At 44.7% G+C, this 13,578-nt stretch overlaps 1 protein-coding gene across 1 annotated transcript in view; it reads right to left on the reverse strand.

Annotated features, from left to right (window-relative positions):
- Positions 1–13,578, reverse strand: part of LOC145357476 (integrin alpha-E-like) — a 453,795-nt gene that overhangs the window by 233,198 nt on the left and 207,019 nt on the right. The window contains exon 15 of the mRNA XM_080210848.1: positions 9,649–9,802. Coding sequence (XP_080066974.1) covers positions 9,649–9,802 — 154 coding nt within the window. The remainder of the gene's footprint in view (positions 1–9,648; positions 9,803–13,578) is intronic.

Raw genomic sequence — 13,578 nt, forward strand, 5'->3', positions numbered from 1 at the left:
GAGAAACTTTTCCAAAGTTGCTGTATTTCTGGACCACAATGCAAGCTTTATCAAATCATATAAGAAGTCAGGAAACCTGTTTGTTATGTATCTCAATTGCTGACAGAGATAAAAAAGTGTTATGCAACAATTGAAAACGAAGCACAGGCAGCGAAATGGAAATTTTCAATTAGCTAGTGGGCATACAGTTCGGGCTTGCAATGGACCATAAACCTTGGGTCATTCTCCTGAACTCCAAAGAAACCACAAAGAAGCCACCAAGAATATACCGTTTCCATCTCAGACTCATGTGCAATGACTCTACAATAGAAACATAGAGTCATAGAGGTTTACAGCATGGAAACAGCCCCTTCGGCCCAACTTGTTCATGCCATCCTTTTTTTAAAACCCCTAAGCCAATCACAATTGCCCACATTTGGCCCATATCCCTTTATACCCATCTTATTCACGTAAATATCTAAATGCTTTTTAAAAGTCAAAATTGTTCCCATGTCTACTACTACCTCTGGCAGCTTGTTTCAGACACTCACTACTCTCTGTGTGAAAAAATTGCCCCTCTGGACACTTCTGTACCTCTCCCCTCTCACCTTAAACCTATGCCCTCTGGTTTTAGACTCCCCTACCTTTGGGAAAAGATATTGACTATCTAGCTGATCTGTGCCTCTCATTATTTTACAGACCGCTATAACATCACCCCTCAGCCTCCTAAGCCCCAGAGAAAAAGGTCCCAGCCCATCTAGTCTCTCCTTATAACCCATACCATCAAGTCCTGGTAGCATCCTAGTAAATCTTTTCTGCACTCTTTTTAGTTTAATAATATCCCTTCTATAATAGGGTGACGAGAACTGCACACAGTATTCCAAGTGTGGCCTTACCAATGTCTTGTACAACTTCAACACGACATTCCAACTCCTGTATTCAATGTTCTGACCAATGAAACCAAGCATGCCGAATGCCTTCTTCACCACTCTGTCCACCTGTGACTCCACTTTCAAGGAGGTATGAACATGTAGCCCTAGATCTCTTTGTTCTGTAACTCTCCCCAACACCCTACCATTAACTGAATAAGTCCTGTCCTGGTTCAATCTACCAAAATGCATCACCTCGCATTTGTTTAAATTAAACTCCATCTGCCTTTCGTCAACCCACTGGCCCAATTGATCAAGATCCCGTTGCAATCGGAGATAACTTTCTTCATTGTCCACTATGCCACCAATCTTGGTGTCGTCTGCAAACTTACTAACCAAGTCTCCTATATTCTCATCCAAATCATTAATATAAATGACAAATAACAGTGGACCCAGTACCGATTCCTGAGGAACACCGCTGGCCACAGGCTCCAGTTTGAAAAACAACCCTCGACAACCATCCTCTGGCTTCTGTCGAGGAAACCAATTTTGTATCCATTTAGATACCTCACCCTGGATCCCATGAGATTTAACCTTATGCAACAACATATCATGAAGTATTTTGCCAAAGGCCTTGCTAAAGTCCACGTGGACAACATCAACTACACTGCCCTCATCTACCTTCTTGGTTACCCCTTCAAAAAACTCAATCAAATTTGTCAGACATGATTTTTCCACTCACAAAGCAATGCTGACTGTCCCTAATCAGTCCTTGCGTCTCGAAGTGCCTGTAGATCCTGTCTCTCAAAATACCTTCCAACAACTTACCCACCACAGATGTGAGGCTCACTGGCTTGTAGTTCCCAGGCTTTTCCCTGCAGCCCTTTTTAAACAAAGGCACAACATTTGCCGCTCTCCAATCCTCAGGCACCTAACTTGTGACTATCGGTCATTCAAATACCTCGGCTAGGGGACCCGCAATCTCCTCCCTAGCCTCCCACGATGTCCTGGGATACACTTCATCAGGTCCCAGGGATTTATCTACCTTGATGCACTTTAAGACTTCCAGCACGTCTTTCTTTGTAAAATGTGTACTCCTCAAAATATCACTACATATTTCCCCAAGTTCCCTCACGTCCATGCTTTTCTCAACAGTAAATACTGACGAGAAATATTCATTTAGAATCTCATCCATCTGTTGTGGATCTGCACATTGGTGACCTTGTTGATCCTTAAGACGCCCCATTCTCTCCCTGGTTACTCTTTTGCCCTTTATGTATTTGTAGAAACTCTTTGGATTCTCCTTTACCTTATCTGCCAAAACAATCTCGTGTCCCCTTTTTGCCCTCCTCATTTCTCTCTTAACTCTACTCCTAAACCCCCTATACTCTTCAAGGGATTCACTTGATCCCAGCTGCCTATGCACGTCATGTGCCTCTTTCTTCTCCTTGACCAGGACCTCAATATCCCGAGTTTATCCAGGGTTCCCTACTTCTGCCAGCCTTGCCCTTCACTCTAAGAGGAATGTGTTTACCCTGAATCCTGGTTAACACACTTTTGAAAGCGTGCCACTTACCAGACGTCCCTTTGCCTTCCCACAGACCCCCCAATTAAATTCTGAAAGTTCCTACTTGATACCATCAAAGTTGGCCTTGCCGCAATTTAGAATTTTAATTTTTGGGCCAGACCTATCATTCTCTATAGCTATCTTAAAACCAATAGAATTATGTTCGCTGGTCCAAAGTGATCCCTCACTAACACTTCTGTCACCTGCCCTTCCTTATTTCCCAAGAGGAGGTCAAGTTTTGTCCCCTCTCTAGTCGAGCCATCCACATACTAAATGAGAAATTCCTCCTGAATACATTCAACAAATTTCTCTCCATCCAACCCTCTAATACTATAGCTGTCCCAGTCAATGTTGGGAAAGTTTAAATCTCCCACTATTACCACCCTATTTTTCTTGGAGCTATCTGAAATCTCCTTACATATTTGCTTCTCAATTTCCCGCCGACTATGTGGGGGCCTAAAGTACAATCCTATCAAAGTGACTTCCCCCTTCTTATTTCTCAGTTCTACCCAATGTAGACTCAGTGGCTAAACACCCGAATATATCCCCTCCCGGTACAGCCGTTACGTTTTCAAACAACTGCACTCTGTCAAGAGTTTACAGTTGACCAGGCTACAAGACAAGACTTGATAATGATCTCTGAGATAGAAGCGTATCTTCTGCAATAACAAATACTCCACCAACTTCAGAAAACAAGATAATGGATGCAAAAAGCAGTCAGGCCAAGACATACTGCCGAGAAGGCAGACCAGAATACGTCCCAAGCAATTAAGTGGTAAGCCTATATTATGAGTAGCAGAAACATCTGAAGACATCAATAACTTTCTAGTAATTCTGAGGGTGCCAGTAAAGTAAAAATCTATTTCTGGGGCGAAAAATTGAGTATGGAATGTCATGGCAGGCTTATATGCCGAATATACAGAAAAACATGATTATTGGGGCTGGAGAAATGGGATTGTCTTGTAGCCAGGTCAGTTTAAATGCCCCGATCGACAGTAAACTTTCCCTCCTCATCCTTCTCAGCCTGTCTGCATGCTTTGACGCGGTTGACCACTCTATCTTTCTCCAACATCCCTCCACTGCTGTCCTTCTGAGTGGAACTGGTCTCACCATCCAGCTAATCATAGCAGAGAATCACTTACAAAGGCCTTTCTTCCTGTTTGCTTTAGCGTCCCCCAAGGATTAATCTTTGGCCCTTTTCTATTACCGAACTACACACTGTCCCTCAGTGACATCATCCAAAGACACATCTTTAATGCTCTCACCAACATAAAAGCAGAATACTGCAGATGCTGGAAATTTGAAATATAAACAGAAAATGTTGGATAAACTCAGCAGAAGTGGCAGCATCGGTGGAGACAACAGTTTTGAAGAAGCGTCCCATGGACGTAAAACATCGAGCTGCGGTTCCTAAGGGAACTGGAGCTGCAGCTTGAGGACCTTCGTCCGGTCAGGGAGAACGAGGAGGTGATAGATAGGAGTTACAGGCAGGTGGTCACATCGGGGCCACGGGAGGCAGGCAAGTGGGTCACGGTTAGGAAGGGGAAAGTTCAGGTGGTAGAGAGCACCCCAGTGGATGTGCTCCTTCACACTAAGTACTCCTGTTTGAGTACTGTTGGGGGGGACAGCCCACCTGCTGGAAGCCTCCGGCGCAGAGTCCGGCCATGTAGCTCAGAAGAGTAAGGAAAGGAGGAAAAAGGCAGTATTAATCGGGGACTCTACAGTGAGGGGGTCGGACAGGCGATTTTGTGGCGGCAGTCGGGAAACTCGGATGGTAGTTTGCCTCCCTGGTGCCGGGATCCGGGACGTTTCTGGGCGCGTCCCAAAAATCCTGAAGTGGGAAGGAGAGGAGCCAGAGGTCGTGGTAAATATTGGTAAAACTGACAGAGGTAGGAAAAGGGAAGGGGTCATGAAAAGAGAATATAGGGAGTTAGGATGAGAGTTGAGAAGGAGGAACGCAAAGGTAGCAATCTTGGGATTGCTGCCTGGGCCACGAGAAAGTGAGAGCAGGAATGGAATGAGGTGGAGATTTTCAAGGAATGTTTGTCTGGAGTTCTGCACGACAACGTGCGGATGAGACAGGGATTTTTGGTAGCTTACAGGAACCATGGTACACTAAAGAACCAGAGAACCATAGAAAATTACAGCTCAGAAACAGACCTTTTGGCCCTTCTCGTCTATGCCGAACCATTTTTTTTGCCTGGTCCCACTGACCTGCACTTGGACCATATCCCTCCACATCCCTCTCATCCATGAACCTGTCCAAGTTTTTCTTAAATGTTAAAAGTGACCCCACATTGACCATGTTAACCGGCAGCTCATTCCACATTCCCACGACTCTCTGCGTGAAGATGCCCCCCCTAATATTCCCTTTAAACTTTTCTCCTTTCACCCTTAACCCATGCCCTCTGGTTTTTTCCTCCCCTAGCCTCAGTGGAAAAAGCCTGCTTGCATTCACTCTATCCATACCCATCAAAATCTTATACACCTCTATCAAATCTCTCCTCATTCTTCTACGCTCCAGGGAATAAAGTCCTAAACTATTCAATCTCTCTCTGTAACTCAGCTTCTCAAGTTCCGGCAACATCCTCGTGAACTTTCTCTGCACTCTTTCAACCTAATTTATATCCTTCCTGTATCTAGGTGACCAAAACTGTACATAATACTCTAAATTCGGCCTCACCAATGTCTTATACAACCTTACCATAACACTCCAACTGTTATACTCGATACTCTGATTTATAAAGGCCAATGTACCAAAAGCACCCTATACGACCCTATCCACCTGTGACGTCACTTTTAGGGAATTCTATACCTGTATTCCCAGATCCCTCTGCTCATCTGCACTCTTCAGAGTCCTACCATTTACCCTGTACCTTCTACTTTGGTTTGTCCTTCCGAAGTGCAATACCTCACATTTGTTTGCGTTAAATTCCATTTAACATTTTTCAGCCCATTTTTCTAGTTGGGCCAAATCCCGCTGCAAGCTTTGAAAATCTTCCTCACTGTCCACTACACCTCCAATCTTTGTATCATCAGCAAATTTCCTGATCCAATTTACCACATTATCATCCAGATCATTGATATAGATCATCGAGATCATTGATACAGAAAGTTGTAATGAATTTAGTCAAGAAGGAAAGAAAAGCGTACAAAAGGTTCAGGGAGCTAGGCAATGTTAGGGATCTCGAGGAGTATACAACTTGTAGGAAGGAACTTAAGAAGGAAATTAGGAGAGCCAGAAGGGGTCATGAGAAGGCCTTGGCAGTTAAGATTAAGAAAAACCCCAAGGCATTCTACAAGTATGTGAAGAGCAAAAGGATGAGATGTGAAGGAATAGGACCTATCAAATGTGACGGTGGGAAAGTTTGTATAGAACCGGTAGAAATAGGAGAGGTACTCTATGAATACTTTACTTCAGTATTCACAGTGGAAAAGGATGTTGGTGGGTGTAGCGCAGGCTTGCAGCAGACTGAAATGCTTGAGTGTGTTGACATTAAGAAAGAGGATGTGTTGGAGCTTTTGAAAAGCATCAAGTTAGATAAGTCGCCAGGACCGGATGGGATGTACCCCAGGTTACTGTGGAAGGCGAGGGAAGAGATTTGCATCATCAATGGAGACGGGAGAGGTTCTGGAGGATTGGAGGATTGCAGATGTGGTTCCTCTATTGAAGAAAGGGAATATAGACAGCCCAGGAATTTAATGACTGGTGAGTCTAACCTCACTGATTGGTAAGAAGATGGAGAAGGTCCTGAGAGGCAGGATTTATGAACATTTGGAGTGGTATAGTATGATCAAGAATAGTCAGCACGGCTTTGTCAAAGGCAGATCATACCTTACAAGCCTGACTGAATTTTTTGAGAATGTGTCGAAACACATTGACGAAGGAAGAGTAGTAGGTGTGGTTTATATGGACCTCAGCAAAGCGTTTGATAAGGTGCCCCATGCAAGGCTTATTGAGAAAGTGAGGGGGCATGGGATCCAAGGGGACATTACTTTGTGGATCCAGAACTGGCTTGCCCACAGAAGGCAAAGAGTGGTTGTACATGGGTCTTTTTCTGCATGGAGGTCAGTCAGCAGTGCAGTGCCCCAGGGATCTGTTCTGGGACCCTTGCTCTTTGTGATTTTTATAAATGACCTGGATGAGAAAGTGGAGGGATGGGTTGGTAAGTTTGCCAATCACACAAAGGCTGGAGGTGTTGTGGATAGTGTGGAGGGATGTCAGAAGTTGCAACGAGACATAAATAGGATGCAAGACTGGGCGGAGGAGTGGCAGATGGACTTCAATCCAGATAAGTGTGTGATGGTTCATTTTGGCAGGTCAAATGGGATTACGAAATATAATATTAAGGGTAAGACTCTTAGCAGTTTGGAAGATCAGAAGGATCTTGGAGTCCGGGTTCATAGGACGCTCAAATCAGTTTCGCAGGTAGAGGATGTGGTTAAGAAGGCGCATGGTGTACTGGCCTTCATCAATCGAGGAATTGAGTTTAGGAGTCGGGAGATAATGCTGCAGCTTTATAAGACCCTGGTCAGACCCCACTTGGAGTACTGTGCTTAGCACAGCAGATGCCTTAGTAATTATTTATCAAAAGTCGCTGGACTCTGGAGAAGTGTTGGAAGATTGGAAAATGGCTAATGTTACGCAGGTAGCAGACAAAAGGCAGGGATTATAGGCCGGTTCGCTTAACGTCCGTAGTTGGAAAAATGCTAGAATCTATCATCAACGAAGAAATAGCAGGACACCTAGAAAAGAACAGTTTGATCAAGCAGATGCAGGATGGATTTGTGAAGGGGAAGTCGTGTTTAACAAATTTATTGGATTTCTATGAGGATGTGGCTAGTGCGGTAGACAGAGGGGAACCAGTGGATGTGGTGTTTTTAGATTTCCAGAAGGCGTTTGATAAGATGCCTCACAAGAGGTTGCTGCAGAAGGTTAGGGTGCACGGAGTTGGGGGTAAGGTGTTAGCGTTGATTGAGGATTGGTTGTCCAACAGGAAGCAGAGAGTTGGAATCAATGGGTGCTATTCTGGTTGGCAGTTGGTGACTAGAGGAGTGCCGCAGGGATCGGTGCTTGGGCCTCAACTGTTTACCATTTACATTGACGATCTGGAGGAGGGGCCTGAGTGTAGGGTAACAAAATTTGCTGATGACATGAAGATGAGTGGAAAAGCGAATTGCGCGGAAGGCGCGGAAAGTCTGCAGAGAGATCTGGATAGGCTGAGAGAGTGGGCGAGGACCTGGCAGATGGAGTATAACGTTAGCAAGTGTGAGGTTATCCACTTTGGTAGAAACAATAGTAGGAGGGATTATTATTTAAAGGGTGAAAAGCTGCAGCATGCTACGGTGCAGAAGGACCTGGGGGTCCTTGTGCACGAATCGCAAAAACCCAGTCTGCAGGTGCAGCAGGTGGTCAAGAAGACGAATGGAATGTTGGCCTTTATAGCGAGGGGGATAGAATATAAAAATAGGGAGGTCTTGCTGCAACTGTACAGGGTACTGGTGAGGCCACAGCTGGAGTACTGTGTGCAGTTTTGGTCGCCGCACTTGCGAAAGGATATATTGGCCTTGGAGGGAGTGCAGAGAAGGTTCACTAGGCTGATACCGGAGATGAGCGGTTAGCCGATGAAGAGAGACTGAATAGACTGGGTCTGTACTCGTTGGAGTTTAGAAGGATGAGGGGGGATCTTATAGAGACGTATAAGATAATGCAGGGGATAGGTAGGGTAGAGAGATTCTTCCCGCTTAGAAAGGATAACAGGACTAGAGGGCACAGCCTCAAGATAACAGGGGGGGCAGTTTAGATCAGAGTTGAGGAGGAACTTATTCACTCAAAGGGTGGTGAATCTCTGGAATTCTCTGCCCATTGAAGTGGTAGAGGCTACCTCGCTGAATATATTTAAGTCACGGGTAGATAGGTTTCTGATAGACAGGGGATTTAAGGGTTATGGGGAGAAAGCGGGAAAGTGGAACTGATCCACTTCAGATCAGCCATGATCTTATTGAATGGTGGGGCAGGCTCGAAGGGCTAGATGGCCTACCCCTGCTCCTATTTCTTATGCTTTTATGTCATCTTTTGTAGTTCCTTGCAGTCTCGGGCAGAGTAGGTGCCACACCAAGCTGTGATACAACCAGAAAGAATGCTCTCTATGGTGCATGCATAAAAGTTGGTGAGAATTGCAGCTGACATCCAAAATTTCCTTAGTCGTCTGAGAAAGTAGAGACGTTGGTGGGCTATCTTAACTATAGCATGGGGGGATCAAGACAGGTTGTTGTTGATCTGGACACCTAAAAACGTGAAGCTCGTGACCCTTTTTACTTCGTCCCCATTGATGTAGAACTGATCCACTTCAGATCAGCCATGATCTTATTGAATGGCGGGCAGGCTCGAGGGGCTAGATGGCCTACTCCAGCTCCAATTTCTTATGTTTTTATGTTCTGGTAGCCTCGTTACAGGAATGTTGTGGAGGCCATAGAAAGGATGCAGAGGAGATTTACAAGGATGTTGCCTGGATTAGGTGGCATGCCTTATGAGGATAGGTTGAGAGAGCTCAGTCTTTTCTCCTTAGAGAGTTGAAGGATGAGAGGTAACCTGATAGGGGTGTATAAAATTTTGAAATGTATTGATCGAGTGGATTCTCAGAGGCCTTTTCCCAGGGCTGAAATGGCTGCCACAAGAGGACACAGGTTTCGGGTGCTGGGGAGTAGCTAAAGAGGAGATGTCAGGGTAAGTTTTTCACTCAGAGGGTGGTGGGTGCATGGAATCGGCTGCCGGCAGTGGTGGTGGAGGCGGATTCGATAGAATCCTTTAAGAGACTTTTGGATAAGTACATGGGACTTGGTAAGATAGAGGGTTATACGTAAGTCTAGTAGGTAATTGAGAGAATTGATGGGATTGAAAGCCAATAAACAGCAGGGATGGAAAATTTACATCCTAGACTACATAAGGAAAAGGTCCTAGAAATAATGGATGCATTGGTGGTCATTTTCCAGGATTCTATAGACTCTGGAACAGTTCCTGCAGATTGGAGGGTAAGTAACGTAACTCTACTATTTAAAAAGGGAGATAGAGCGACCAGTCAGCCTGACTGTATTGCTATCATCTCTGGCAGATGGAAGGATGTCAACCTGCCCAATCGATGGGGGTTTTCACAGCACAAGAAACTGTACTGGGCAAGTAAAGCTCTGACACTTACTGAGCCAACACCAAGATCCTGGCATTAATTAACTTACCCCAACAGCTATCCGTGTCACATTCACCATTTTACTCGAGTTCACTACATCCGATAGGTTTCTCTCATCCCTGAATATTTCTCCATCTGTCACCACAATGATAAACCGTTTGGCATTTTTGTTGGAGCCTTGTGTTTCGTTGAAGATGTTGTCGCTGAGAATATATAAAAAATGTTAAAGCAGCAGCTCCCAAACACAGTCCATGGCTTTTATTGTTCACTTTCTGTAAGGATTAATTTTGTAAAAAATTGGCATTAATGTTTTGAGAAACAAAGAAAACAGTTAATAATAGATTGCCCAAGTCCCTGCACAGGATGTGGCAGCTCATATGCAAACATGGATCAGAAAATCATACATGTTGGGGAGTTGTTACATAGGAATGCATATTCGCGGAGTCGAGGACACTCCGTAACATTTTAAAAGCGGCAGATTCCAGGATTAAAAAGAACAAAAAAAATTACAGCATAGGAACTGGCCATTTGGCCCTCCGAGCCTGCACTGACCATACTTCCTGACTTAACTAAAACTCCCTACCCTTCTGGGGACCATATCTCTCTATTCCCATCCTAGTCATAAGACCATAAGACAGAGGAGCAGAATTAGGCCACTTGGCCCACTGAATCTGCACTGCCATTCAATCATGGCTGACAGTTTTCTCATCCCCATTCTCCTGCCTTTTCCCCATAATCCCTGATCCCCTTATTCATCAACATCCAATCTATCTCTGTCTTAAAGACACTCAATGATCAGGCCTCCACAGCCTTCTGTGGCAAAGAGTTCCACAGATACATTACTCTCCGGCTGAAGAAATTCCTCCTCATCTTTGTCTTAAAAGATCATCCCTTTGGTCTGAGATTGTGCCCTCTGGTTCTAGTTTTGAGAACCAGAGGAAACATCCTCTCTCCATGCACTCTATCCAGGCCTCGCAGTATCCTGTAAGTTTCAAAAAGATGCCTCCTCATCCTTCCAAACTCCGAGTACAGACCCCGAGTCCTCAACCGTTACTCATACGACAAGCTCTTCATTCCAGAGATCATTCTTGTGAACCTCTTCTGGACCCTTTCCAAGGCCAGTCCATCATGTATTTGTCAAGACACCCCTTAAAAGTCACTGTCGTATCTGCTTCCACTGTCTCCCCGAGCAATGAGTTCCAGGCACACACCACCCTCAGTGTTAAAAGTTTGCCTCGTACATCTCCTTTAGATCTTACCCTTCACACCATAAACCTATACCCCGAGGTTATTGACTCTTCCGCTCTAGGAAAAGCTTCTGATTATCCACTCTGTCCATACCCCTCATAATGTAATAGGCTTTTATCACATCTCCGCTCAACCTCTGTCATTCCAGTGAGAACAAACCAAATTTCTCCAACCCCTCCTCATAGCTAATATCCTCCATACCAGGCAACATCCTGGTAAATCTTTTCTTACCCTCACCAAGGCCTCCACATCCTTCTGGTAGTGTGGTGATCAGAATTGAACACTACATTCCAAGTGTGATCAAACTAAGGTTCTATAAAGCTGCAACATGATTGCCAATTTTTAAAGTCAATGCCCCGGCCAATGAAGGCAAGCATGTCATATGCTTTTTTGACTACCTTCTCCATCTTTGTTGCCACTTTCAGTGACCTGTGTACCTGCACACCCAGATCCCTCTGCCTATCAATACTCTTAAGGGTCCTGCCATTTACTGTATATTTCCCATCTGTATTAGACCTTCCAAAATACATTACCTCACATTTGTTCGGATTAAACTCCATCTGCCATCTCTCCTCCCAAGAGTCCAACCGATCTATAGCCTGCTGTATCCTCTGATGGTCCTCATCGCTATCTGCAATTCCGCCAGCCTTTGTGTCATCCGCAAACTTACGAATCAAACCAGTTACAACGCCTTGAGCCACAGCTCTCCATTCAGAAATGCACTCTTTCACTGTTACCGTCTGTCTTCTTTGACCGAGTCAGTTTTGTATCCCATCTTGTCAGCCCATCTCTGATCTCATACAACTTCACCTTCTGTACCAGTCCGCCATAAGGCCTTATCAAAGGCCTTACTGGAGTCCATGTAGACAACATTCACTGCCCTATCCTCATCAACCATCTTCATCACTTCCTCAAAAAACGTGATCAAGTTAGTGAGACACAGCCTCTCCTTCGCAAAACCGTGCTGCCTCTCATTAATACGTCCGCTTATTTCCAAGTGGGAGTAAATCCTGTCTTGAAGAATCCTCTCCAATAATTTCCCTACCACTGACGTAAGGCTTACCAGCCTATAATTACCTGGATTTTTCTTGCTACCCTGCTTAAACAAAGGAACAACATTGGCTATTCTCCAATCCTCTGGGACCTCCCCTGTAGCCAGTGAGGATGCAAAGATTTCTGTCAAGGCCCCAGCAATTTCCTCCCTTGCCTCGCTCAGTATTCTGGGGTATATCCCATCAGGCCCTCGGAACTTGTCGACCTTAATGTTTCTCAAGAACCCCAATATTTCCTCCTTTTTGGTCTCAACTATGTACACACCCTTCCCCAGACCCATCATCTACCAAGTCCTTCTCTTGCAAAGTACTTATTTAATACCTTGCCCATTTCCTTTAGCTCCACGCATAGATTCCCTCCCCTGTTATTAGTGAGCCAGCCTAATACCCAGCACTCAGCATACGACAAGTGCGGGTAAGTGAGAGATTTGAAAGATGAGGGATGAATGGTCTAATATTAAATAAAGTCCTTTAAATCAGCACGCCTCAACACTGGGCAGCTTTGTGGCTGTCTCCAAACTGTTTCTGGGGGTGGAAGGCCTGACTCCAGCTGACACCATTACTTCCTCAAATTCCCCCCCAAACCCTGTATCCCGCCAACCATCTGAATAAAAATCCCACCTTGCAAGCACTTTCTTCTGCAGCAGGCCAGGAAATTTCCCATTTCCCACTAACTATCTCGTAAGATGAAAATCCAGACAATTTTTTTTTAACAGAGCTTTTTAATAATTGTTTTTTAATAGCTGAGGGCATTAGAGAAGGTGTCCTAACATGATTATTATTACTGAGAAGCGGTAAGTCACCTAATCCAGTTAGAACATATCGTAGTTTTCTGAAAGTAAGATAAAGTCATAGAAACAAAGAAAAAAGAACAAAGAAAAATGCAGCACAGGAACAGCCCTTCGGCCCGCCAAGCCTGTGCTGATCATGATACTCTAATTGGCGAAAAAAAACCTCCTGTCCTTTCTCGATCTGTATTCCTCTACTCCCTCCTTATTCATGTACCCATCCAGATGCCTCTTAAATGTTGCTAATGTGCCTGCTTCCACTACCTCCTGACAGCTGCGTGAAAAACCTCCCCGACACATAACACTTCAACTTTGCCCCTCTTACCTTGAACCTGTGTCCCCTTGCAATTGACACTTCCACCTTGGGAAAAAACCTCTGATTATCCAACCTGTCTGTGCCTGTCATAATTTTGTACATCTTTATCGGGTGTCCCCTCAGCCATCTTTCCAATGGAACAATCCTATTTTATTCAACCTCTCCTCATAGCCAACATCCTTGAGACCAGGCAACATCCTGGTGAACTTTCTTTGCACTCTCTCCAAAGCTTCCATGTCCTTCTGATAGCATGGTGACCAGAACTGCACACAATACTCCAAATGAGGCCGAACTAAGGTTTTATATAGCTGAACATTATTTCCCAACTCCTGTACTCAGTGTCCCGGCTGATGAAGGCAAGCATGCCATGTGCCTTCTTAATCACCTTGGCCACCTGTTTTGCCACTTTTAGGGAACTGTGGATCTGCACATCCAGATCCCTCTGTATGTTAATGTTCCAAGGGGATCTGCCATTTACAGTATAATCATACCAAATTTGATCCTTCAAAATGCATCACCTCGCATTTGTCCAGATTAAACCCCATCTGCCATTTCTGTGCACAAGTCTCCAATCT

Source organism: Carcharhinus amblyrhynchos, chromosome 23 (genome assembly GCF_965287045.1).
Source record: "Carcharhinus amblyrhynchos chromosome 23, sCarAmb.v2.hapA, whole genome shotgun sequence".
NCBI classification, from domain to species: domain Eukaryota; kingdom Metazoa; phylum Chordata; class Chondrichthyes; order Carcharhiniformes; family Carcharhinidae; genus Carcharhinus; species Carcharhinus amblyrhynchos.